The 27992-nt window shown below is 37.2% G+C and overlaps 3 protein-coding genes and 1 pseudogene across 8 annotated transcripts; all 4 read left to right on the top strand.

Moving 5' to 3' along the window:
- Window positions 1–70: 70 nt before the first annotated feature.
- LOC133839063 (retinol dehydrogenase 12-like) lies at window positions 71–1492 on the top strand. Its single transcript, XM_062270389.1, has 5 exons — window positions 71–279; window positions 348–599; window positions 663–819; window positions 876–1135; window positions 1194–1492. Exons 1-5 carry the CDS (start codon window positions 272–274, stop codon window positions 1417–1419), a joined length of 903 nt encoding a protein of 300 aa, XP_062126373.1. The 5' UTR covers window positions 71–271; the 3' UTR covers window positions 1420–1492.
- A 278-nt stretch (window positions 1493–1770) lies between these two features.
- LOC133839062 (retinol dehydrogenase 12-like) lies at window positions 1771–4038 on the top strand (annotated as a pseudogene).
- An 81-nt stretch (window positions 4039–4119) lies between these two features.
- On the top strand, window positions 4120–12747 carry LOC133839057 (UNC93-like protein MFSD11). The gene is made up of 4 exons (XM_062270379.1): window positions 4120–4774; window positions 11048–11217; window positions 11279–11736; window positions 11799–12747. The coding sequence occupies exons 1-4, from the start codon at window positions 4688–4690 to the stop codon at window positions 12380–12382; spliced, it is 1299 nt and encodes a 432-aa protein (XP_062126363.1). The 5' UTR covers window positions 4120–4687; the 3' UTR covers window positions 12383–12747.
- A 238-nt stretch (window positions 12748–12985) lies between these two features.
- Window positions 12986–27987, top strand: LOC133839052 (uncharacterized). Of its 6 annotated transcripts, none has more exons than XM_062270367.1 (10): window positions 12986–13624; window positions 19566–19751; window positions 23752–24209; window positions 25013–25242; window positions 25300–25526; window positions 25878–26048; window positions 26162–26246; window positions 26308–26389; window positions 26448–27031; window positions 27374–27987. In XM_062270367.1, the coding sequence occupies exons 2-10, from the start codon at window positions 19568–19570 to the stop codon at window positions 27519–27521; spliced, it is 2169 nt and encodes a 722-aa protein (XP_062126351.1). In that variant the 5' UTR covers window positions 12986–13624; window positions 19566–19567; the 3' UTR covers window positions 27522–27987. The 6 variants fall into 6 exon arrangements, with proteins under 6 accessions (XP_062126351.1, XP_062126353.1, XP_062126352.1 ...); XM_062270369.1 differs by having other exon boundaries at window positions 26448–27003; XM_062270368.1 differs by having other exon boundaries at window positions 12986–13620.
- Window positions 27988–27992: the final 5 nt, after the last annotated feature.

Consider the following 27992-nt stretch of genomic DNA (forward strand, 5'->3'; position numbering starts at 1 on the left):
TAATTTAGTCAACAAGCTTTCGAGTAACGACCTATTGCTTTAACTTGAAGTTGACCTATCACTTAAAGCTTTATCGAGCTTTTTATTTGTTTGAACGTTTTGCTGGGGCTTCAAATTTTGGGTTACCATCGCACTTTGTTTAGCCGTGTGATAATTTACCAATATTCATGATGATTCTGCACTTTACTCATACTATATAATACATTCCGACAGTATTCTGCCTGACAGTCAACATTACAGTTAGCTATAGTTAAGATCAAGTCGCAAAAAAATGTGCAAGTGAGTGAAACGGCATCAAGTATTATGAATAAATTAACATACAATGTAAACTAATTACACATTTTTAGAAACGGCAAGTTTACGGTAAAAACCAATGAAACCGGCAAGGTATTCATTGTAACCGGTTCCAATACGGGAATTGGTAAGGAGACAGTCTGGGAGCTGGCACGGCGTGGAGCCACCGTCTATATGGCTTGTCGGGACAAAGTCCGGGCGGAAGAGGCACGACGTGAAATTATTGAGGATACCAAGAATCAAAATATCTTTTTCATTGAGCTTGACTTGTCATCTTTGGATTCCGTGCGCAAATTTGTCGAAGTGTGAGTCTAGGAATAAATTTTTAATTTTTTCTTTTTTTCAATATGAATGATATATATTGGTAGCTATAAACAAAAAGAAGATCGACTGGATGTTTTGATTAATAATGCTGGCGTAATGCTCGGACCTCGCAGATTGACTAAAGAAGGATTCGAATGGCAGCTTGGTGTTAATCATATGGGCCCATTTTTACTAACTATTCTATTACTGGATCTTCTGAAGGTATGCTAAAATAAAATATAAAATATTTTTATATTCTAATCCATTTGTTTTGAAAGAAATCCGCACCCAGTCGTATTGTGAATGTCTCCAGCGTATCGCACAGCTATGGAGATCTTAACATAAAAGATTTAAATAGTGAGAAATCCTACAGTGAGGTCGGTGCCTATAATCAGAGCAAGTTGGCGAATGTGTTATTTACACGCGAGTTGGCAGCACGCTTGGAAGGAACTGGAGTAACGGTCAATGCCTTGCATCCCGGTGTTGTTGATACCGATATTACAAGGAATATCATATTCTTAAAAATCAATTTTGGAAAGTAAGTTTATCGCAAAAACCATTGCTAATCGTAAATTATATATTTATTTCGCTTTTAGAGGTGTGAAGTACATGGCAAAGCCATTCATAAAGAGTGCTAAGAGCGGTGCCCAAACTACTTTGTATGCAGCTCTTCATCCGGATCTGGAACGTGTAACTGGCTTATATTTTGTCGATTGCAAGCCGAAGAATGTATCCAAGGCTGCCACAAATGAGGAAACTGCTAAATTTCTTTGGACAGAGAGTGAAAAGTGGACAGGTGCACCAACTGTTCCATTAAATTAACTTGAATTGAGTTTTGTAGTTGCCGACAAAGTTTTATTTGTAATCGATCACTTCAACAGTATGTGACGATCAATTTATCAGCTAAGAAACTAAAAACAAAGAGTATTAAATAAAACATTTAATAATGTACTTTAAGTTAAATTCGTTTTACTAATTTAATGAGCTTTCGATTATCTTTGCCAAACTTAATTTCTAGTTAAGCTTTCACTTTTCATCTTTGAGCTTATTCTTGATATACAACGTTCATGTTCTAGGGTATCCAATCATTGGGCTGCCTTTGTTCTCCATTAAACCGGTTGCTCGTATAATATATGATTATCGTGATTCTGCACTTTGCCCAGGTGCTTAATTGCAGCTCGGGAAAAATTATAAAAGAAGCTCGGAACTATATTCTGCGTCTCAGTCAACATTATAGCTAGTTAAAGTCAAGATCAACATATTGCAAAAAAATAAAAATGTGCTGCAGGTGAACTATAACGAATATACTATATATAAACATGCTATATATTAGACATTTTATAGAGCGGGTCAGTTTACAGAACAAACAAATGAAGCGGGCAAGGTATTCATTGTAACCGGTTCCAATACGGGAATTGGCAAGGAAACAGTCTGGGAGCTGGCACGGCGTGGAGCTACCGTCTATATGGGATGTCGGGACAAAGCCAAAGCGGAAGAGGCGCGACGTGAAATTATTGTGGATACTAAAAAACCATAACATACATTTTATTGAGCTTGACTTGGGATCTCTGGATTCTGTTCGCAAATTTGTTGCAGAGTGAGTAGACTACACTATTTTTTTTTAAATGTTTTTTATTGTGAGCAGCGTTGCCAATTTGTGGGGAATTCCCCAAAGTGCGCGGAATTTTAAGTTGATTGGGGATTTATTGGGGATTGGCATTATGTGGGGAAAATGCGGGGATTTTTACATTTTTTGACATCTTATTCTTGTCGGTAAATATTTCATCTATCATCATCGACACGACATCGACCTTTTTTTAAAAATATTATGTATAGCACATCTCTAGTTTCAAACTACAAGTAGATTGACAGTTGTTTTGTTTATGATCAGGGGATTCCCGTTTTTCTCTTTCTTAAACGCCTAAATGTTATGCGCGCTGTCTTCGGCATTTTGGTAGCTGAGTTCGATAAGTTTATGTTATTTTTGTCGCAAAGTAACGATACGAGTTTCGTCTGAAAAACGCTGCGGGAGAATACCTGTTTCCAAATATAAAAATTGTTATTTCGTTGTTGCTGATACTGCCTTTTTTAAATGCAAATGTCGAGCGTAAATTTAGTGTTCTTAAGTATTTGAAAACTGAAAACCGTAATCGACTGAATACAGATACTGTTGTATCATTTATGGTTGCAAGAGAAGGAATTAAAAAACTAGGCGGCAGCGTCAAGTTCAACCCGTCAAACAAAATGCTATCCACAAAAATATGAAAAAGAATATAAGTTTTTTTTAAATTAATTAAGAATACTAATATGAGTTATACTTTTTATTGTTTCATTTAAAAAACCCTATGTGGGGAATTTGTGGGGAATCAGCGGATTTTTGTCCCCAAATTTGGGGAATTTTCTCCCGATTTTTGGGGAAATGTATAAATTTGTATTGGCAACCCTGATTGTGAGTAATATATATGTATTTGTTTTAGATATAAACAAAAACAAGATAGACTGCACGTTCTGATTAACAATGCTGGAGTGATGCTTGGTCCTCGCAAGCTGACGAAGGAGGGATTTGAATGGCAGCTGGGTGTTAATCATATGGGTCCATTTCTACTAACTATCCTATTATTAGATCTACTGAAGGTATGATAAGATAAAAACAAACAACATTTCAAATTTTAATCCAGTTTTTTTTTTTTTAGAAATCTGCACCCAGTCGCATTGTCAATGTCTCCAGCGTAGCGCATAGCTATGGCAGGATCAACACACAGGATTTGAATAGTGAGAAATCCTACAATGAGGTCAAAGCTTACAACCAGAGCAAGTTGGCGAATGTAATATTCACACGCGAGTTGGCAGCACGCTTGGAAGGAACTGGAGTAACGGCCAACTCGTTGCATCCCGGTGTTGTCGATACGGAACTTTTCAGGAATGTCAGATTCATAAACAACAACAAATTTGGAGAGTATGTTTATCGCAAAATTAATCGTGTCATAATAATGAATAATTATTTCGCTTTCAGAGCTCTGAAGTGTATTGCCAAGCCTTTCATCCGGCCATTTATAAAGACGCCCAAAAGTGGCGCACAAACTACTTTGTATGCAGCTCTTCATCCGGATCTGGAAGGTGTAACTGGTTTATATTTTAGTGATTGCAGACCAAAAAAATGCATCCAATGCAGCCACAAATGAGGAAACTGCAAAGTTTCTCTGGGCAGAGAGCGAAAAGTGGACAGGAGCCCCGACTGCTCCATTGAATTAACCGCCAAAGTTTCATTTGTTATCGATCACTCGAAATGTGTAGATGTGGTGGTCGGCCGATTCGCAATCGAATCAAGCGCAATTTTCAATGGCAGCGCCATTTAAAGAATATGCATTGCCAAGAATCCGTTTTAAAAATTGTAAATGCACGGCGCTATTATCATTAAAAATTACTTCTATTTTCAATCCACTCTCAAGTCTTATTAATACAAGCATCAATGGTTTTGGAGAAGAAATAATATCTTAAGCAATGTGTCAGCCGATAAAAAATTTAAATTATGTGTAACCAGTTTACCATTATCAGGGCTGCTATACGTTGGTATATTTCATCGACGGATAAGTGTATATTTCGGTCACACCACGAAACAGATGTTAAATTGAAAAGCTTTCAAGAAAGCTTCGCTCTCTATTGTGCGCTACTAAACAAAAACAACTGCAATTGTGGCCATTTAAGATTATTTCTCTTTTAATCCACTCTCAGACTTCATCGCATTCACACCAACCTGTCTGCCGTCGACGCAAACAAGCATTTTGCTCGTTTCGGTTTTAAGTTTCGTGCAAAGTTTGCTTTCGAGTTGATTTATATTGTTTAATCAAGTGTTTTTACAAAATTATAAATTTATCCAACTAAGTTACAAACAGGTTGTTGTGATTTTAAGTTTTCGCGCATTTAACATAAAAAAAAACAATCTCTGGCATCGCTTTTAACACCCCCGTTGTCGCATCATCTGTTTTGTGTGCTTGTGGCGCGTCTCTTAATATGCACAGATAAATAAATACAAATTACAAACAACAGTTACACGTTCTAAACAAACAAACAACGAAAAAAATCAAGCAAAATGGATCGTCAATTCATAATGATATTAATACTGGGATTTGGCTTCATGTTTGTCTTCACTGCATTTCAAACAATGAGTAATATTGAGGTGAGTACGCGCGGGTCTTTTCTAACTGCGAGTCCGCGCTTACATGTTTGCATGAGTGTGTTATGTGTGTGTATGCGTGGGCGTTGTTGACATCCCACGACCAACCATTGGGGAAGGGCTATTTTCGTCCTTGTCCTTGCCAATAGACGTTGTAGTAGCCTTGGCACACGTATGTATGTACGTAGTCGTTATTGTCGCTTGTCGCTCTGCCCCTTTCTTTCTCCCACTTAGACGCACCCACACATTCACATTACATAGCCTTACATGTGTTTCTGACTGTGTGTTGTGTGTGTTTATTCTGCTAGCGAACAAAGCGCAGCAAAAGCTTCGTTCAATTACCAATTGAGTAAATTATACTGATTTCAGTTTCTTCACTACTTTCACTGCAGTAGTTGGCATTTATATGTATGTATGTATGTATGTGTGTTTGTGTTTATTTCTTAGTTCTAAAGCAGCTTCAAACAGCTGATAACAATTGTTTATTGGCTACTAACCTTATCAGCAAATAACGCAGCCAGTCCCATAATTCAATTTGATTAATGCAATTGAAGTCAACAACTCCACTGAATTGATGACCCCAAAAGTCAACTTACATTATTGCCCAGCAAAGTTAACTTCTCTTTGTTAAAGGGCAATTGGTAGTTTCTTTTATGATAGGCAAATAATACCATAATAAAATAATGAGCGATATCATCTCAGACAACGCCCACACAATTTCAATATAAGATTCGAGTGCTTTTTTGTTTGTGTTTTCTCGCCTAGTCGGGAGCAACAACAATAATTACAATGATTAAAAAGCTTACTGTATGCGTACATACATATGTACATATGTGTGTTTATTCTCTGTGTGCGTTCATTCACTGCCTTCGTTTTTACCGTATTATTTCTGAGCTTTTGTCCGGGTTTTGCCTTTCTTATAATTATCAGAGTCTCAGAGCTAAGATTGAAGGTCGCATCTACGCAAAAATTAATCGCGTAGTTGGAACTGGAATGACATTCTTGTGTGTCTTCTACCGGTTGGCGAATTAACTTGAAATTAAGTCAGTGTCAGTTCAGTGTGCTTGTAGAGCCTTCTAAAATAACATTGGAGAAACATGTTTAGCATAGGCTATATAGAAATCAATTAATGAATGATCTTTTTGCCATGTGCCAAACAAAACAAAAATCATTTTATAAAAAGCTGAAATTGCGGTAATTTTAGAAATTGAAAGTGTTTTTTTTTAATTTATACGTATTCAATTGTACTTTCAAAATAAAAGTATTAAAATGTAGCAAATTGAAGAATCATGTTCAGCAGGTGTTAAATAAATAACTAAACAAAAAAAAAAACAATGGCGTAAGCAAGCATCGACAATCATAAGACAGAAATGTTAAATAATTTGTCTTTTTTTTTTTAATATGCATAACAGTTAATAAATGCCTTTAGTATATAACAAACGATTTGATGCTAAAAATATATATCAAGATTTAGTAAAGCAATTGCTAGTTGAAAACAATGATTTATAAATTTCAATTCTCTATTTTATGCCATATGTGTATTTGAGTAGCCATTAAATTTATAAAAGTATAGTTTACATTTCAATAAATATTTTATATTGATATTGCAGTCAGATGAGATATATATAAAATTAGGTTATAGTTTGCAACAGGAAAGAGTATACAAGTTTCGACGATCTTAAAGCGGGAAACTTAGCTTTGTTTTTTTGTGGTTTTGTTTAACTTTCAGGTTTTTGTGCGTATTGTGAATACTAAGCATTTCATTTTCAACGATCGTAGCGTTGTTCTCAGTGTAATTGTTTCTGTTTGAATACCGATTTATCCAGTCTTGAAATAAATGTATACTCATAACTTATTTGGTTCAATGAACCTTGGCGACACATTAACAATTTCGTCCGCTTCAGTATTGAAATATTATACATCGTTTTTTTTTTTTGCTTTTTTGGTTTTGCTGTTTGTATTTTCGCCGTTATTTAAGCAGATTCCAATTAATGTTATTCATTTTAATGCACTCTCACTTTCAACAAAGTTTGTTTCGATGTTTTGGTGTTTTACACAATATGCCCTCAAGATGGTTAGTTTGTTGTTGTTGTTGTTGTTGCTGCAATTGGTTTGCTTTTGTTTAACAATTTAATACGCCGAGCACACTTTAAGCCAAGTGAATGAGTGAGCTGGAATTCCAAACAGGGCGTGTTGTTGGCCAAAAACGAAACGCGATCAATCGACAAGTTGAAGCCGGCCAATACCATGCGATCGATATACTATATATATTTAAGTCTGTATATCAGTATGGCCCATTAGAGCGCAATTTTTGCTTTGTGCAAAAGGCCTTGGCTTGTGTCGTAATCTATCTACATTTACTATTTACTAAGCTACAATCCAATAGTCCAGCGCTATGCAGCGCACTTATCTTTTTATTTCTTGAGAAAAAAAAACTGACACAATTATAAGCTTTGTTCACTCCACAATTTATGCAGAATATGCATTTGTCTATAAACAAGATATGCTATGTGATTCACATGGGGATTCAAAGATCCCTGTATAATCACATGTGGGTCAATGTTTGAAATATCCCTGCACATCAAAAATCCCAGTATGTGTGCACTGTTAAGAAAGCGTCACTGTTAAACCTACGCTGTTAACATTACAATAACATAACGATCTCTATCGAAATGTGGACTACTGTTACCGCCGCGCTGTTAATTTACATTAACATCTGAACTAGTTTACACTGCGTTATCGATTATCCTGCATCGATATCAAAGTTGTAATAGCTTTTTGGCTTAGCTTACCAACTGATTGCGCAATCAAACGCAATAAATTGTCTGCCGCTGCATCGTGTGTTGTAAACGCATCAACGTCAGGTCTTTCAATGCCATTACAATTGCAAGTTCATTCCACACACACACAAACACACACACATGCATCAATGTCTGTCTCAAGGCCAAGCTGACCAACATATGCATTTCAAATAAATATGTATGTATGTATGTCTCAATATATTTGGCAAGCGTCGACGCCAACGTCGCGTCGCTGCCATTTCAAATGCTGCCTCTGGGCAACAACGACGTCATTACCTAACCAACAAAAAAATAAAAGTGGGTGTGCTATCGACGAGCCCACAAGCCACCCAGACTGCTTTACTACTTACTACCCCTGCCTCTTACCCCCCTCCCCCCCATTGCCATCCTTAGTCGTTCAACTAAAATGTGAAGTTGGCCAAAACAAAGTGAGTGAAACTTGTTTCTGCATTTTTATTTTGTTTTTTTTTTCTTCATGCCGATCGAGATTGAGAGTTGTGGCACCAGTTGATATTTTGCGTAATAGAGAAAAAAGTTAAAAGAAATTCCAAGTCTATAGGTTTGCAATTTTGGCCTACGATTTCCCTGTTATATGTTTATCAGGTTTAAGCTGGCCATTGACTTTTGTAGAAATGCTCAGGAAATATCATTTTGACCCAGTTTCACTTAACGGCCTGCAACTGCAGCAATTTATTTACTTTTATTTTCGTATTTTCTTCAAACACTTGCGATTTTTACTGATTAAGTGGTTAAATGTGTTATCGCTTGATTGTTTCCCATGGATTTATGGCCAGGAATTTACAATGTACTGATTAATTGTCGTCGTCTGGTTTGCAGGTCTGATTTGCTTGCTTAACTTAAATTTGGCTAATAAAGTCTTTCGATTACTATGAAGAACTAACTATTTTCTGAAGAACTCGAAGATCAACTAACAAAATAAATTTTAATAAGAAATTTATATTCACTGTTTAAATTATATGCGATTGATTTGAAGAGGTTAATAACAAATTTAAAATGCCATAATACATTATATATTCGTACTACGTAAAATTGAGTAGAGTTTTCTGTTAGGGTTTTAAGTTGCAATAAAATATACGAAAAACTTAATAAAATTCTAACTAAATTCAATTTTTGGTAATAAATAATAATAAAATACATGAAGTAACGTGAAGTAACATGAAGGACGCTTATAGCGTCCGTCCGGTTTGATAAATTATGTCATTAAAAGTCTTAAACTACATTAAGTAAATTTGATTAAGAATCTTTAAACAAAGTATATACATTTTACTAATATGATAATTTAGATCATTTTTATTATAACATTAAAGTGTCAAAATATTGGAGTCTTGAATTCATTTTTATTATTTCCATAATTAAAATCTCCATAGATTCATTAGTGTTTTATTATATTAAAAAAGATCCCTAATATTTCAGTTTTTTTTTGATTATATTTTATTTAAAGTTTTGAAATCTTTGTAGCTATGTACTTACAAATGAATATAAGTTATTTAAGTTAAATTTGTCAACCCCCTTCAGTACTCCCTTTTATTACAGGGTATCTCCAAGTCGTGTAGTATTCTCTCCGTTGTTTAAGTTTTCGCTATCTGGCTTTATGTTTGCTTTCACTTTCTCAGCTGTCATTGGGTTTGATGCACCTTCTCCACAACCATTCACGCAAGTCTCAAGAGGCCGCTTTGGAGTCCGAGTGCAAGTTTCGTGCTTATTATATCAATTACTATAAACAGCTGCTGCTGAGTGCTGATAATGCAGCAAGTGTGCGACTCTAGTTTTCATATTGGGCTCAAGGACCGTCCAGAGTTGCATTCTCAATCAATGCAGCGAATTGATGTCAGAGTCAAGTTGGCACAGATAACGATATCGATTCGCATCTGGACATCCTTACGCATTACCTTGTGGAAAAAACCGAATCGAAAACACGTTTTTTTTTCGTGTGCGTAGTTTTCCATGCTAATTCGCATTAATTTTATGCAAATATTCTGGACATGCAAGAATTTCCAGTTACAACTTCGCTCCACGTCGATTGTCATTGCACTTGAACTCATTACAAGTTTTTGCATTGAACTGGTTATCTGCAAGACTTGTATATATAATCGATATTGGTTTATTATATATATTTATTTTATATACTACAAAAGATACAGTTACTTTATAGCTCTGTCGCATCCGCATAGGAAACGCTTTATTCACTTTATTTGACCCTGAACAAAATGCTTAAAAGACCTCAACACGTTTTCTGTATAACGTTTTAAAATAAAATAACAATAATAAATGTATTCAAGTCACATTTTTTGTTAAATTAGGCAACTATTTTTGAATACACCCCACATATATACGAGTAAATCAAAAACATTCCCAACAAAGATTACGTATACGACCCAATAACAATATTTAGAATGTATCCTAATAATTTACGATCGCAATAAAAACTTGCAAGTTTCGAGATAAACTGAATTCTTATTATCGACAAGTGCTTATTATTTTCACAGTCCAAAAATAAATAGCAGTGCAACCCAAAACAATTATGATGATTTTGATTTGGAGGGAATCATTAAAAATTGAAAAATAAGCGTGACATCGTTAATGTAAGATTAGTTAAAGAAAAGTTGTTTAAACAAAACATTTAAGGTTTAACAGGAACAAATTAAAGGCAAACAAATGAAAATTAATATAGTCATAAAATTTTTAATATTAAATCATCTATGTGATAAATTTAGTAACGTTTTCATATAATTGATGATAAAGTAGTTTTTTTTTTGCTTTCCTTGGTTCTTTGATAAATAATGTTAAGTGATCCTTGGTCGACACTATCATATTAACTTTAGAGGCGTATCCTCAAAAGCTGAAACTGTCGAATAATCTGATCGACAGTGACTCGATCATTCTCCAACGATTTTGTGGCGGTAATCTGTCTACTTTTCTTCATTTTTAAACTCTGTTCAGTCTTGGACTCGGTCTTAGAATTGTCCTTGTTGCTAGTTCGATCTGCATTTTTGACTTTGCTTTTGAAAGACTAACATTTTAAGGATGAACTTTGAATCCGGCCGTAACTTAAGTATATCCTTCTCAAACTGTGTCGTTAATATTTATTTAGTTGGCAGCAATTTAATCTGACAACTGAAAATGCTGCTTGCTTTATTTTTATTGATGTACTTTACGACTCAACAATTTTTTAATGAAAGAATGAATGCACAATGATTCGGTGTAAAATCAGTTTGTGCGAATTGGCGTTTATTTCTTCCAAGTCTAGCTTAGAAAAGAATAATAGCAATTTTACACGTCTTTACAATTGTACGTTAGGTTGACCAGGGCTTCAAACAAATGTGACTGCAACACTCTACCAGCTCTGGTCACACTTAAAATGCACTATGTAATACATCATACATGATGTATAATACATCCTCTACATAATATATCATATATCCTCTACAACTGTGTTTCTTTTTTCTTTTTATAGAAAACCATATTGGATAGCATTTCTAAGGATGATGAAAGTTTCAAGGGCGAGGGCTACACCAGTCTGGCGATCATTTATCTGTTCTTTGCACTCTCCAATTGGCTGGCGCCTTCGTTTATGTCGGTGACTGGACCACGCGTCTCCATCATTGTGGGCGCTCTGACCTACGTGTAAGTTGACAATGATTAAATAATATTTAAAACCTTTACTAAATCCATTTCTGATTTACAGTGGTTTCATGATCTCGTTCTTGTTCCCTTCGACAACGCTGCTGTATGTGGCCAGCGCGATCATTGGCATTGGTGCCGCACTCACCTGGACAGGGCAGGGCACGTATTTGGCACGTTGCAGCAATGCGGATACGATCTCCCGTAACTCGGGCATCTTTTGGGCGCTGCTGCAGTGCAGCATGTTCTTTGGCAATCTGTTTGTTTACTATCAGTTCCAGGACAAGACGCACATTGACAAACAGACGCGAGATCTTGTCATTGGCGTACTCACAGCGGTTGCTGTGCTCGGAATTGTGTTTCTGCTGGCTCTGCGCTTCATGGCCAGCAATGCGGAGCAGGACAACGAGCTGGAGTCGAAGCAAACTGCTTGTGGTCATGCTGTCTATGCTTTAAAGTCCGCTGGCAAACTGTTTGTGACTAAGAAAATGTTGCTGCTCAGCTTGGCATTTTTCTACACAGGTATGAACAGAATTTTGTTTATTTTTTAAAAGTATTTCTTATTAATTACTTTTATTTTGCAGGTTTGGAGCTCTCCTTCTTTAGCGGAGTCTTTGGTTCGTCGATTGGTTTCACCACCAAGATTGCAGCCACGCCTAAGGAGATTGTTGGTCTCGTTGGCATTTGCATTGGCGCTGGCGAAGTGTTTGGCGGAGGTTTCTTTGGCATTCTGGCTTCGAAGACAACGCGCTATGGTCGCGATCCCATTGTCATTGCCGGCTATGTGATGCACATGGCTGCCTTCTTCATGACATTCCTCAATCTGCCGAATAGCGCACCCTTCAAGGATACCACCGATATCTCATACTTGGATCCGCCCAGCGCCACGATGGCGTTAATTTGTGCATTCCTGCTGGGCTTAGGCGATGCCTGCATCAACACCCAGGTCTATTCGATGCTGGGTGGCGAGTATGTCAACAATGCGGTTGGTGCATTTGCACTCTTCAAATTCATGCAGTCGGTGGCCGCGGCAATTAGTTTCTTCTACTCGGCATTCCTTGGTCTGTATGTGCAATTGGGCATTTTGGTTGTCTCCGGCACCATTGGCACCATTGCATTTGTGATTGTCGAGAGAAGTTTCAAGCGGCAGCACCGGCTGGAGGATTAGAAGATGCAAATGTCATACTTTTTTGATACCAACATGTACGAGAGTAATTCTAGTATTAGCTGAAGCGAAGCACCAAGCACACACATAGCGAATTGTTGTTTTTTCTACAAAAAGTGAGAGATCGTTATTTGTGGGTGACGTGACGTGTCTTGTCGTGTCGTGTCGTGTCGCGTCGTGTCCATTGTTTGTTGAACTCACCCAACACATGAGGGGGGCGTCTTCCTAATGCGTAATGCGTAAAATGCAATAATAGTTAATTGTTTGTTGGGCAATGTTGTACACAGAAGATGTTGCTAGATATTGTATGAATGTATTGTATTTTAAAAGTTGAACTTCCAAAACGTAATTATAAATTCTAGTTTTAATTCAGTTTATACTTATACGATATACTATATTATATATTATATATACGATTTGAATATGTGTGTATGTGTGTATTTATTTATTTTTAGCACCAATTGTGCAATTGTAAATTGATATTTTCTACAATATATACAATGTATTTGAATTGAACAAGTTGCAGTTTGATTTATCTCGCAAAATTACAATTTCAATTAAGTAGCTATTTTCAACTAAATTATTAAATTTTCAGTTACATTTTTAAATTCAAGACTATGCGCGCCAAAGCCTGTCGCGCTTTCCAACACTGTTTTCGACCTAACGCCGCAACGAATTCGTCAAGTTGCGCTTGGTCGCATTCCGCTGTTTCGTTGAGTTGCTGCTGTTTCACATTTCGCCGTTTCAATGTTGTTGTCGAGCAACACTTGTCGAGAGCGGACGCGTTTTATTTTGTTGCTGCGCAGATCTGTCGAACGTCGTCGCATTGCGGGTGTTTTGCGCCTGTGTTGTTGTTAAAACTAATTGCAAATAAAACTACTACTGCAAAATCGGACATAGTTCATTGAAAAAAAAGCCAACGAAACAAAAACAACAAAATTCAATAACTACTAAACGCGCGTGCGACGTCGACGTCGAGAATTTTTAAGTTGCCGCTGTGCGCGTAGCGTCTACAACAACAGCAATGTGTGCGTGTGTTTGTGTGTGTGTGTAAATTGTCTGTGCAAATTTGAAATGGCTAAGCAAAAAAAAGGCTGCCAACAGATGTGTTCCTAATAAAAAATTAGCATTAACAGCCCAGTGAACAGTACTTATAAAACACTTGAAGCGGGACAAGTTTAAGTACAACAACAGCAACAACATTGCACTTCAATAATTGCTGCTCCAATTGCAAACGAAGAGTAGGTAAAGCACAGTTTCAATAATTAGCAATATTTTATTTATACACCTACAATAAGTCTTTCTACTTGTGTGTGTGTGCTTAAACCTTGAGGAATTTGTTTGGTATGAGCACAACAAAAAAACCCAAGTGCCAGCATAAAAACAAAAGCATTTCCAATTCCAAACTCATGCAGGCGCAACAACAACGCAACAGCAGCAGCTGCTTCAGCTGACAGCAACTGCGAGCAGTGACGCCTACGCCAGCGACGACGTCATCTGAACGCATTTCGCTTTTCATTTTGTGCTTGTCCGTTTGCCGTTTGTCGTTGTGGTGGAGCAAGCGAGGGGGCACAAACACTCGATAGTTTGTCTGTCTGTCTCTCGCTCACTGAGCAAAACTGTGCCCATGTGACCGCTGCTTTTGCGCCTGTATGCGTGTGAGTAACTGCTCCTTGGTTGCTTTTGCTTGGTCATCGCTGCTTTTACGATTTTACATCTGTGTCTCGTTGCTGCGCATCTGTGCTTGTGTGTGTGAGCGACTATCATCGTGAGTGTCTTTTTCTCCTTTCATTCATTTTCTTCAATTTATTGACTGCTTGCTCTATGCTTGGGTCAACAAACCAAATGACTTTGTCTTCTGCTTCTTCCTCGTAGTTGTTGTCTTTGTCTCTCCCCCTGTGAGTGAACGTGTGTGTGTCTGTTTATCTTCTATGTATTTAGTCATTGATCGCGTCCGGTGATTTGGTAGTTGGGGAAGCAGCAGCAACGTCGCTGTCGCCTTTTTCACTTTGCTTTGTTTTTATTGGTGTCATTAAAAACTCAGCTTGTTGTTGTTGCTGCTGTTGGGTTTGTTATGGGAAAGGTCAATCACACACACACTCACATTCGGTGCAAGAGAGATTTGACTATTAGAAAAAACCGGTATTTTGTTTTATTATTGTTTTGATGCCCCAATATTATCACAGAAAAACATTTTGCAATTCCCGAAGTTCGTATAGCGATTTCTTTTTCCCAGAGAGATAGTCATCAGTTCTCTTTTTGTTTGTTTTTTCTTGGCATCGTGTCAATAGCCTAGAACTTGAGCAAAAAATAGAAAAAGAAAGCCAAAGCCCAAAGAGATGCCAAAATATTTGCCAGTAATGAATGTTTTGTTGCCGGCTCACTTCGCCAAAAGGCAATCAGGGCCACCTCACTAAAAAAACGTCAACAAAAACTTCAAGCTTCAAAGCTCGCTGCTGTCATTGGTGTTAATTTGGGAGAGGAGTCACAAGAGCTCAAAGAAACAAAAACCGCGTCAAGTCTGTCAGGCATAGTACCCTAATTTATTAGCCAAGTTAAGTGCACCGCTAACCAAGATTAGATTCGACTGCGTGAGCATAACTGTAGTCGACCGCCAAATACCCTGGTAATAACATAACAGCACTGAGAAACAGCGATAACATTCATCACTACTCAGATCTACCGATAATTATCGCATGCACATTCAGCAGCACTCAGATCTAGCGTTAAATATCGATTACTTTTCTCTCTGGCTTAGCAGCTGTAAGCAGCGCTGTAGAGCTTAACAGTGAACTGTTAATCAAAGCATAAAGTAGGCAAAGGTTACGGCAGATTAAGGTTGACTGACTGTCCACTTGACTGCTATTCAATTAGTGCGACGTAATGAATTGTTAATTAGTGTATTGTTTAGAGCTGCAATATATAATGATAAATACATATGTGTATATCATGGCAGTGCAAGTATCTGGAAATTGTGATAGAAGTACTACTTGGTGCTAGGTGCAATAAAATATCTGGGAATTGTTGTTTACAGAAAAATGTATTTTTATCAATGCATGATATTAAACATTTTTTTGCGCACTATCGCTAATTTAATTAATCGTTGGTTGCCAAACGTTGTTAGGTTGTTATGTTGCCGTTGTTCCCATTGTTGTTGTTGTTGTTGTCTGCGTGTTGTGTTGTGCTGTGTTGTTTTGCCTTTCGCCTGCCTTTTTGGCGTCAAAGAAAAGCAAAAACTTAATTCACTTTCAACTTGACTGTGAAGTGGCAAGGCCTTTTGCAGGCCTGTTTATACGAAGAAAAAAAAAATAGCAACAGCAACCACAATCATAGCATTATTCACAGCAAAGTCAGCTTTTTCGCTCGTTAGCAGATACAGATACATTATATAGTATGTGTATGTGTGTGTGTGTGAATGGGCAATGTGTATCTTATAGATACATGTACTTAATGGGCAAACGTGCCGATCCCACAACCACATCTCTCTCTCTCTCTCTCTCTCTCTTGCTCTCTTTGTCTGCTTTTGCTAGTTTTTAATTTGTTTTCTCCATGAACGGATTTTTTTTTGGCATTGGATCCCACACACAAAAGGCATCTTTGTAGCTGTATCTGTAGTTGTGTGTCTCGCTATCTTTCTGTCTATATCTGCACTATCTGTGTTTTTATCTTTGGCTGTGTAACGAGCTGTGGCAAGCGTCGCTTGACTTTCGTTGCGCCTAGTTTGGCACTTTGATGTATGTACAAAGAAAAAAACAAAAACAAGTTTTTGGCACTTCCAATTGTTGTTTAGAAAGATACATTCACATATTGCATACATAGACATACATATTTATATATGTACTTGTTCACAGGTTTTTTTTTTTTATGAATGTGCTTACAATTGTAACTTGCATTTTGTTGCCTCATAATTGCTGTTAGCGAAGCGTTAAACCGTAGCATCGCTCTGTTAATTCTGTAACAGAACCGAACACCACTTGGGAATACAATATATGAAAGTATATACCACATATATGTATGTATGTAAATTTGTACATTACAACTAACGGCGGCTGCTTGGCAATTATGTTGTCATAAATGAGGAAGCTACATTAAAACAAGCCAAGCATTCAAGTTTTCTTCTTTGCCACTCTTAATGGCATGCAAATGTTTCTTACCTTCAACTTTCTCATACTTTAAGGCCCCCACAAACAACAGCAAAGCAACACAACCAACATTTAACACTCAGCATTCAGTGAAAAAAACTACAACAGCAACAACTAATGTTGCAGTTAAACCATTAAGCTAATGATGCAGTCCACTCATATGTACTCACCTGACTGCCTATCGGTCTGTCTGTCTGTCCGTCCGTCCATCTGACTGTCTGTCTAGCTGTCTGACAGCTAACAACTGTACTGATGTGAGGACTCTAGCTTTTGACGGCTAATGCAAAAAGGGGTTTGAATTTGAAATGTCGTTGAAGGCGTCTTTAATACAACATCATTTAATTCAATATCAACAGTGGCAATTTTCTATTTCATGCATTCGAAATCTAATCTTTCGTATATTTCAAAATAGTTCATTGATAGTTTCGAGTAAAGTGACAACTGAACTTTAAGAAAATTAAATTTTAATTCAAATTTCTGAATAACTTTGTTTTCAAGAAAAGTTCTCTTGCATCCCAAAACATATATGGAAAATATATCATTATTTAAACTAAACTTCAAAGTTGCACATTTCCAAGGAATATATGTGCTTAATATTCCTAAAGAAATGTTTTATAAAAAATTATTTCTCACAATTAAATTTCACATTTCTGAATAACCCATTTTATTTTCTATGATCCCATATTAATATCTAAAACAATTTAATTACTGACTAAAAAACATTGCTTTCAACAAAAGTTGTCCATTAAAGAAATATATTGTAATTCCTAAACTCTGCTTTCAATTTAAAAATATTAAAATAATATAGCTATTTACTATTTCCATATTCTTAGTAAAAAGAAATTCAAATTAAATTTTGAACACACAACTTTGGTTTCAACAAAAGTTCTGTTTGATCCTAATTCAGGAAATATATTAATATCTAAATTAGTCTTTCAATTCATATAAATTAAAGTTATCTTAAGCATAACAAAGAAACAATTTAATTTCTGATTAAATAATTTAGCTTTCAACAAAAGTTGTCTTTCATCTAAAATTCTGTTTAGAAAATATATTACAATATACAAACTGTGCTTTAAAATTATAAATATTAAACAAATATAATATTTTATATACTACTTTAATATCTTTAGTTAAAAATAAATGTAAATTTAATATCTAAACACATAACTTTGCTTTCTACAAAAGTTCTCTTTCGTCGGAAATAACATTTGGGAAGAAAAACCTCATCGCTCTATATAATTATTATCTTGATCTACCACATAAAGCGGTCTTCAACTAGAGTTCTCTAATGTGCGCATGAGAATGTGGATTGCATTGAAGTGGGCACTTCATTATCGTTAGAAGACAACTTATGCTCAAGTGCATTTCACTTGCCCTCTATCTACACAACATACAATGCAATTGCCCCTCTTCTCTCCTTCCTCCTTCACCCTCAACTATTTCAAATTGTTTATCGCTTGGCTGTCTCCTAGATACACGTACTAGAGACCGCGATATGTTTACACACAACACACGGGTGAAGCATGAATGATTGTTTACTTTTCATCAATAAAATGTTTGTGCAGCACCACGGCTACGCAAACAATCAAACAGCCAAAACAACACGAGCAACGTCACCTTCATTCAACTTGGTTCACTTTGTTGCAAAAGTCAGAAAAAGAAAGAAAAAACACAGACAGGTGTTTTCCGGCATTGGCGTTTTCTTCTCGGCGACTGTCTTTCGTGGCGTTCCGTTCCGATCCGTCTCAGTCACAGAGATATGCGCATTCTAACCCCCAACTCTGAGTTCTCGCTCAGCGTAAACACAGCGTATCTGCTCAGTTACCAGACCCGTTATACCCTAACAATACAGAGAGTAGTGGGTGTGAATGCATTTCAATCATTCACTATTTGAGTAGAGGAGTTTACTGTTCACGAAGGGTAAAAAGTAGACTGATTATAGATAGCAAACTCTTCTCTTTATTTTATTATTGAGAGCTGCATTTCGTTGTGAAAACTCGAAAGTTCTAAAAGCTCGATGCTTATGAAAGTAATTTTTTAAGAATGTTTGAAAATGTATTTATTATTTAATTCAGTTTTAAAATTTTTGTAGGTTCTTTATAAATTGAAAGGAAATTAATTCATTTACTTTAATTTTAATAATTTTATTTAATTATTAAACTTTCTCGTAAAGACTTGTAGATTATTTAATTTAGTTTTTACATTTCGTTGGGGTCTTCATAATTTTATTGAATTCAATTTATTATGAAGATGAAATGAAGGTAATTAATTTATTAATTTCATACTATTAAATTTAGTAATGGAACTTTCACTGAAGACAGTTGAAAATGTGTAGATTATTTAATTTAGTTTCGAAAATTTGTTCAGGGCCTCCATAATTTGAAATGAAGGAGATTAATTCATTAATTTAGTAATGGGACTTTCACGAAATATCCAAAATTTTACACAATTAAATTGAATTCTAAATTTTTGCTAATATCATCTGATCAAACTGTTGTATTTAAAATTTAATATTTGATAACTATGAATTGATGTTATCAAAAAGTTGGTTGTATTTAATGCTTATCATGCAGAAGTATACTAGATCATTAATATGCTAAATAAAGTGTATTTTAAGTTCCAAATTATTTACTTTATGTGCCAAATTTATCATCAAAAATCTCCTCAATTTCCAGCTTATTTAAAAAGACTTTCAATTTCTGTCTTCAAATTGTTTAGCTACATTGAAAGTTCATATTCACTTTAGTATTTCTTTCTGATGATAGAGCATTGAAAAGTCGACTCTCTCACTTTCAATAACTTCTTGACATTCTTTAGCTGTTCTACTGTGTTTAGCAAGTTTTTCACGGTCGAATGCCAACGGGTTGAGTAGACACAAAGCCAAAGCCAAAGCCTTGAAATGCAGACGAGTTGCTGCTGTCTTTGTGCACAGAGAAAGAGAAGAAGGGGAACCTTTTTGTAAACTAAACAATAAGAAAATAAAACGAATTTCTTTCCACTCACTCATTCTCCTTTATTTTTTACCATTTTTGCATATATAGAAATGACAACCACAACGCAGACGCAAGAGATTAATACGAATGGCAACGACCATCAGCATGTGGCAAATGCAGTTGCAACTGCAACTGCAACAGCCGTCACAGCAACAAGCACAACGAACTCCAGCACGACGGTCAACGCAATGCCAAAGAATGTGGGCGCCATGGGCGTGGCAGGCACACAACGAGGTAAGCAAGCAAGTGGACTGACTAACTGAATGACTGCCAACTCGAACTACTTGCATTCATTTTGTGGCAAACACACACGCGATATGATTCAACCCAAAAAAAGAAAAAAACGAAAACGAATGAAAAACGCTAGATTAATACATCGTTAAGCTGAGCAACTAACAAAGTAGTTAGTATCTTTTAGGTGGATCGTTGGCCACACGCAACACGCCAAGCAACTGCTTAAGCCTCAAGCTATTTGTCAATGAAACGCCAAATATATTTGGTAGAATATACATATATAGAAATTGGAGTCGAGTTGAGCTATTTGTAAAGATAGAGAAGCGTTTCTGTAGACGCGTAACATTTGGCACAATAAATCATTAATTAAGACTCCAATTATATAGATCATTCGCTTTGAGAGTAATTGTTTAAAGTGATATAAATTGCTGCAATTTAAGCCTCAGATTATTTGTAATTGTCGAGGATGGAAAAATGGCAAAGATAATAGGGTAGAAGGGTGTCTTAACTTTGAGCCAACAGGATATATACGACCCCATAAAGTATAGACATACAATATATTTTAGATCAGCGTTAACAGCCGAGATGATATTGCCATGTCTGTCTGTCTGTCCGTATGAATACATAGATCTCAGAGACTATAGGAGTTAGAGCTGCCATTTTTTTGACAGCACATATTATACCAATATACTTAATATACATTTCGGTATACTTCACTATCATATCGATACATTAATTTTGTATATTTAAGTGATAATACCGAACTGTTTTGTTTCTATTGAGAACATCTCACAACAACCCCCCTCGATTGTAGCTTTCTTAATTATTTGAACTTATATTAGTTCGAATTACACACGAATGCAAAAAGGAAAACGATTTAAATATCTCAAAATTATGTTTTCTAAGTGACTGACACTATGATAAAATTAATGTGTACCTTTCAGATATTTTTCGATGACAAAATATAGTCAAGCTTTTGTTAACTTCTCTCTAACTTAGCCTTGAACTGATTTGAAATACAACTCTGCAGACGCTCAACTCTTTTTTTTTCGTCTCTCTCGTATTTATGGATCATCTAATTTATTTAAATGAAAAACAATCTTGACTCTGGTTTTTTTTTTTTATTGTTACCAGACAAAACAGTTTTCGCTTCACACGCGTATCTCAGTAGGAGGGAATCTTCTGCTGCTTATATTATATAAAAATGCTATTGTCAGTTTTCCCATTTCTCGTTAGTTTCATTAGTGAAATTAGCATATTTGTCTGCTTTTCATTAACTCTTTCTGTTTGTTGCTGTTTCATTTCCTTTTTCAATTTCCCCAGCCAGATACAAATCTGTTTGTTGTGTTTGCTTTTCCCAAACATTTGATTTGCCAATTTAATTGTGCAACATTCGAATGCAAATGATAGCTCCGAAGTTGTATCGATGCATTCAACAAAAATACAAAAATGTTCCCCAACTTTAATTGATGTGATTAGGAGCACCATATGGGGAAGGCTAAGAGAGGTGCAAGCCAGGTGGGCACTGAGTTCACGGTCAGTGATTGATTTAATTTCGGATGGACTGTTATGAAATCTATACACGCGATCTGACATTGAAATTGGGTAAGCGATGTGAATGCGATTCGAATTTGGAACAATGAGCTAAATGGATGCTAATTAAATCCGATTGGAGGTCGCTCGCGGGGTACTTGATACTTGATGATGGTGTAACCATTAGCCCATGATTATAGGCGCAGATAATGCACGGAAGTCACAAAATGCCACTGTGCATGCGATACCAAATGGCGAGCAGGTGTTTGGAAGACTCACAGACGCTCTAATATATCTGCAGATAAGATGGGGAAGCAAATAGTTCTTCTATAAATATTTAATGAAGTAATGAAGAAAGAATTTTCTTTATCAAATCTATATTTGCTCTTTTACTTTACATTGAATTTCATATTGTAGTTTTTTATATTTATTTTAGAAAGTTGCCATCTTTAATAGATCGATTTTAATTAAAAAATTAACATTAGCAAATTAAAAATTTGGTTCGACTTTTTCGTATTTTCTCCCTAATCTCCATAATTATTCACGTTGAGCTAAACTGTTTAGTGTTTACGCCCAATTAAATATGCATATTTTTGATGTATTCTTCATTATCTTCAACAATGAATTTGATTCAGCATTTTCCATCTATGCAAAGTTACTGTTCTCATACAGCAACAAAAGCGTAGAACACCAAGTTTGATGTACACTTTATATGCTGATCACGTTCATTTGATATTTTCGTTACGTGCGCATTCTTGGCAGCTAATCTTAAAGAAATTTATTCTTATAAATACTTAGAAAAGGTTTATTCACAGTATTAATAAAGTAGAAATATTTGAAGAAAGTATTTTCTTTCAGTGAAATAGAATATTTCTTACTTAAAAGTTAGTTCATTTAGTTGCAGCATACAGGTCTAAAGCAGTCGAATGAGCTACATTCCAATTCAATACAAGCGCATTTTACTGTATTTTTTCATAAATAAAATTAAGCTAAAAAGAGAATGTTGTCTGTACAAATAATCACTCTTATAAAAACATATTTTTTAAATAAAATTATAGCGTATTTCAAAAACAACATGGTCTTGTGCAGTCAAATGTGTACTTTTCATAAACAAATATAAGACAAGGACAGAAGATGTTCTATACAAAGAATTACTGTGAAAAAAAGCATATTCTTTACATAAAAATTTTAGTGTATTAAACTGCACCATAAAGGGTCTTGTGCAGTCGAATGTGTAACGCGTTTAAATTTAGTGTGGGGGTATTTTACTGAGTTATTTATAATAAAATGACTGCTAAAATCGAATGTGTTCTTTAGAAAGTATTACTATGAGAAAGTAAAAGTAAAAGACAGTAAATAAATGTAGCAAAAAGGGTCTTGTGCAGTCGAATGTGTGACGCGTTTAAAGTTAGTGTAGGCATATTTTCCTGATAGCTAAGACTGAATATGTTCTTTGGAAAGTATTTCTATATTCCATATAAACTAAAATTTAGTTAATAAATGTAAAGGGTCTTATGCAGTCGAATGTACTTCGTGTTTAAAGTTAAGACAAGCGCATACATATGAATTAGCTCAGCTGGACAGACAACCACCACTAAACACAATAGTACTGCCAATTTGTGATGTGCTTGTGGCCAAGCAGCTAGCCAGAAGCAGAAGCGAGGCAGAAATTCAAGGCTGCTCCTTGTTCTGTTTTATAGTATGTTTTTTTTTGAGTCCGTCGTTCGACATCCGCTTTAATAACTCGCTCACATGCTATTTATAGCACCCACCCTGAGCCGCCAAAAGAAGTGTTGACGCCCCTGTTCTGATCACAGCAAACAACAACAACAAGAACAACAACAGGCAACCACATGAGCTAAATTTAAACTGGGGAGTTGAGTGGCATAAGAAACCCCTAGGGTAATACTTGGAATAGTCATGACTGTGGAATGTGCGGGACATATGACTCCAACAAGCGCGGCTCAATTGAATATTGAATGGGAATCTCTCCCTCTCCTCTTTCCTGTTCGATTTCGCCCACATATAATTACCGGTTTAAAACTATAACAGCTTTAAAGAGAGTGCCAAGAGAGAGAAAACCGTTTAGAGTCGTATTACCAACAAAATATTCAAATATTTACTTGACAATAACAACAATAATATAGGAGTCAATGCTGAGAAACTTGTTTTGAGAATGCGGTTCGCGACATTTTTTTTGTGGGCTGCGAAATAACTGGCGAGCAAACTGAGCTGAGCTGAGCTGTGAGTTGCTTTAAGCCTGGCCAACAATCTGACTCATTTGTATTTTCGCAACGCGCGATTGCAGTTTGTCAATGAGAGATCAACCCAAAACAGACACACACACAATACTCAAAAGCACAATTTTGTTGTTAGTCACTAATTAAAAAAAACACACACAGTGGTAAGCATTGTTTTGAGAGCGGCAATTTAATTAAATTGAATGTCGCTTTTTTGTCATTTCCAGCTGCGGAAGCCGCCGCCAAGCGCAAGAAGCTAAAATCACGCAGTGCAACAACAGCGACAGCGGCAACAATTGCTGGAACTAGAGCAGCAACAGCAGCAGCAACCGCAACGTTGCCATTGAACAAGCAAAAGAGCAGCAGCAGTACAAATGGAAGCACTCGAGAGCAGTATTCCAAGGATCATTTAGATGCATGGCTGGAGAATTGCCTGAGGGATGCAACGAATGCACAGCTCTCGTCATCATCAGAGTTTCTCGACTTTAATCCAACAACGACTGCCAACAAATCGCTGTTCGTAGCCCAAGCAGCAGCAGTACAGCAGCAACAACAGCAGCAACAACAACAGCAGCAACAACAACAGCAGCAACAACAGCAGCAACAACAGCAATTTCTCATGCGTTCGCAATCGCAGCCGTATAATATGGGCGCGGCACCGCCCTTTAGCCTGGGCATACAACGCGTGAGTGATTGCCATTAAAGCAGCAAATGCGTACATTATTATTATACCCGCACTCCATATAAATTACAAGGGTAGTTGCACTTAGTGACAAACAACAAAATCACGAAGAGGCTTCGCTAAGTAAATCTATTATTCTTAGAGATAATAGTGACATGTTTTGTCTCTACATCTGTCATCTGTCCGACTGTATAAACACTGAGTAGTCAGATATATCCGACACACATTATAGCTCTGTGTTTTGTAAACAGCTTTAGTTTGTTTTAGAATAGTCAGATGCTGTGATATATCCAACACATATTAAACACAATAGTTCCGAGTTTTGTTAGCAGTTTTAGTTTGGTTTAGAATTGGGACATAAAATGAAAGAGGGAAAAAAGAACTTATTTTCACATTAGAATATTAATAGCTATATTTTTCATTAATTATGAAAATTTCACTACAAACATACTTTTAACTTAAAAAAAGTGTTCATTAGGGATAGAAATAATCAAATTTAGTTTGTTTTAGAATTGAATTACAAACAAATTGTCGAGTTTGGAATTGCTTAAAAATTAATTCTTTTTACTTCTTCGAATTGTCGAGTTTAGAATTACTTAAAAATTAATTCTTTACTTCTGTAGAATTATTCAATAATCATCAGAGATAGTTGATAGTTGCAAGCAGTAAATTCGCGTTCAGAAAACATAGTTAGAAATTAGGTGCAACTGAAAATACTTTTGCGGGTATGTCGCAGTCGGTTACACTCGACTGTAGCTTTCTGACCGGTTAATGTTATTATTATGATTATTGTTATTGTTGCACAGCACACGCAGCCGCCGCTTAGCTATCGCTACCCGATGCTGTTTCCGGCCCAAACCAATGGCTATGGCATGAGCTTCGGACTGCCGGCCATGCATGCGGATGGGGGTCAGGATTTCGCCAGTTTGCCGCCGCTGGTCAACATGATGGGAGGCTTTGGCGCTGGCTCCGAGCAAGATCAAAACTCGACGGATGTGCTCGATGGCAGCGGCAGCAATCCCAACATTAGTCGAGGGTAAGTTTTAGTTTTATTTTCTTTATAGAAACTTGCTAATTCATTCGTGTTTTGCAGCTTTCGGTTTAGTGATCCCTGTCTGCTGAATCCCTCGGATAATGACTCGAAGCTGAGTGGCCAAAATACACCAGAATGTCGCAATGGCAACGCCTCGGGCAATGGCACCACAAATGGCAACGGGGATCTGGAGCATCAGAACAAGTTTTTTGCCGCGCTGATGGAGCAGATAAACATATTGCACGAAACGAATTCGAAGATTTGTCGCAATCTGCACGAGACAAAAGGTGCGTGTAGCTGGAGCAACAGAGCAACAATTTGGGATCCTATAAAGGGTTTATTCTTTTGTATATACAGTAAATAGTAAAGTCAACACAGCATCACTGTATGCTCTTCCCCTCTGTCTATTGCCTATTGTTGTAACTATCTTTGTGTACTCTCACTGCGATTGATTGATTATTATTGTTTAAAGTACTTTTGTATTATTGTGTAATTTTGTAATTTGTTGACTTATATTTGTATTTGTTTGTGGCGTATTTTCATTTTATACCTTTTTTTCCGCCTCTTCCTATTCTTGACTCACACACACACTTTGCACACTTTTGTACACCACACTACACTACACAACACACACATAGTCGATATTGAAGCTTTGAAGCACGCTCCCAGTGGCCAGCTGTGGGCTGGAGGCGGGGGCATGCGTCACCGTAGAGATAGCTTGAGCGGATTAAGCACACAAAGTCAACCCTTGGTATTTGGCGGCGGCGGATTCGGTGGCACACACAGTCCAGCGCCCACCTTTCATTCAGGTACACACAACTCTCGATATATCTTGAACTATATCTCTCTTTCAAACTATCTTCAACTCGCGCGCTATCTCTGTGTAATTAATTGATGATCTTTGGCCTTTTGCTGTTTGCAGGTGCCTACACGCCCGGCATGATGACGGATGTGGTGCGTGAGGTGAAGGAAGCGGCGCGCGTGCGTGAAGATGCCATGCTCAATCGGTAAGTGAAGTCAACTATGACATGTTTCGTTTCAACTAAGATATATTCACCTCTTTTGCAGTGTCAAATCAATGGTGGAGGAGCGTCAGTGGTCAATGAATGAGGGCAATGTGCGCACTCTACGTGATATCGATGAGCTGAAGGTGAGTTGTAAACTGAGTTATCTTCGTCTTCTGCTCTTAACACCTTCTCATTTTGTAGTCACATGTGATGCAGCTGCGTCTGGAGCGCAAGGACACGAACAAGCGTCTCAATCATCTCGAGGCGGAGAACAAATATCTGCGTCAGGCTTTGGCCAGCTTGTACAACCAGCGGCAGTTGTCGCAGCATGACATCATCTACGAGAATGATCGCGCACGTAGCGCTCGCAAGGCACCGCTGCCATTCCCGAATGGCGCCGCACGACGCTCTCAATCCTTGAATCTCCACTATGGCACTGTGCATCAGGCACCGGCGCAGGCAACGCAATCGCTGGACGAGGACGATGAAGTGGAGCTGGAGGATGACGATAACGAGCAGTTGACCGGCACGCTTAAACGCTTGTCCAGCTCCAGCAATGAATCCCGCACCAATGGTACCACAAAACAAATGCCGCAGCAGCCGCAACAGCAGCTACAAAGCCCGCCCAAGTTTGCGCTAATCACGGAGCAGCAGCAGGTGGCAATTGCAGCAGCAACAGCGCAGCCGCCGCCGCTGTTGCCGCGCAAAAAGGAGCATGCACAACTGAAGCGGGAACTTAGCGAAGCGACCAGCGCACGTAAGGAGGCCAATCAGCGTATCATAGCGTGGGTGTAGTCTATGCTCTATATGGTTCTCTATCTCTATATCTATGTTACATACCTATGTGTATATACGATGTCCAATGTGATCTATCCTAAACGGGAACACACACACACTCACACAGCACCGCACATTTCATTTCGCTTCTGCATGCAACACCAATTAACCCATATTTCCGATCATCGGCATATCTGCATAATGTGACTAACTCAACAACTAAACAACAAACATTATCGTAACTCTTCTCTCACTTACCAGTATATTATTCTTTTTTGCATTCTCTTTGCTCTTCTCTTTCTCTGTGTAACTCTGTGTCTGCGACACGCGTGTTTTCTTACACGATTTAGTCTCGAAAAATTGGTTAAAGACCTAAGCGCCCAGGTGGCCAGCAGCCAAACAAATTGGAATCCAAATACAACAACCACAACAACTACAACAGCAACAGCGACGATTAACAAACTCAGCGTCGCCGGCGGACCAATTACGGACTTATAGTTCTAGCTAACCGGCGGCAGCGGCACAAGCTGCAATCCCGTCCCCGTCCCCGTCGTGGCCAATAACGATTGTGGCCCATCGAAGTGTTATCGCGTTACACATTTATAGCAGACAGTGCATCCTCGGGGCAAACGGCAACAGCGGCGATTGCACATATTTCGCTTCAAAATTATTTATAACTCACTGACGTTTGCATAGCAGAGGAGAAAAACATCAGCAGACTATACATTTAACAATTGTTTAATACATTTAATATATATATATTGTATACGCATATTAAGCCAAAAGTCATGTGGTATTAGGTATGTTAAGTATACGACATGATGAACCGACGCGACACAACAAACATATCCACATAGCCAAAAGTCCAAACCGAGCCCAGCATTTCGATAACTGTGACTCCTTTTACCTTCTAGCCCCCTCCTAAAAAAAGGCCGCACAAATTTGTTACTAATAGAAATTCACACACAT

The sequence above is a fragment of the Drosophila sulfurigaster genome, chromosome 2R, assembly GCF_023558435.1.
Source record: "Drosophila sulfurigaster albostrigata strain 15112-1811.04 chromosome 2R, ASM2355843v2, whole genome shotgun sequence".
Classification (NCBI taxonomy): domain Eukaryota; kingdom Metazoa; phylum Arthropoda; class Insecta; order Diptera; family Drosophilidae; genus Drosophila; species Drosophila sulfurigaster.

Excerpts from the sequence above, each read along its gene's own strand:
- LOC133839063 (XM_062270389.1), top strand. Across the intron at positions 820-875 it reads TATTACTGGATCTTCTGAAG|AAATCCGCACCCAGTCGTAT; the intron begins GTATGCTAAAAT and ends TTGTTTTGAAAG. Across the intron at positions 1,136-1,193 it reads TTAAAAATCAATTTTGGAAA|AGGTGTGAAGTACATGGCAA; the intron begins GTAAGTTTATCG and ends TTTCGCTTTTAG.
- LOC133839057 (XM_062270379.1), top strand. The coding sequence starts at position 4,688 with ATGGATCGTCAATTCATAATGATATTAATACTGGGATTTGGCTTCATG. Across the intron at positions 4,775-11,047 it reads AAACAATGAGTAATATTGAG|AAAACCATATTGGATAGCAT; the intron begins GTGAGTACGCGC and ends TTCTTTTTATAG. Across the intron at positions 11,218-11,278 it reads GTGGGCGCTCTGACCTACGT|TGGTTTCATGATCTCGTTCT; the intron begins GTAAGTTGACAA and ends TCTGATTTACAG.
- LOC133839052 (XM_062270367.1), top strand. The coding sequence starts at position 19,568 with ATGACAACCACAACGCAGACGCAAGAGATTAATACGAATGGCAACGAC. Across the intron at positions 26,049-26,161 it reads AGCGCCCACCTTTCATTCAG|GTGCCTACACGCCCGGCATG; the intron begins GTACACACAACT and ends TGCTGTTTGCAG. Across the intron at positions 27,032-27,373 it reads GCCAATCAGCGTATCATAGC|TCTCGAAAAATTGGTTAAAG; the intron begins GTGGGTGTAGTC and ends TACACGATTTAG.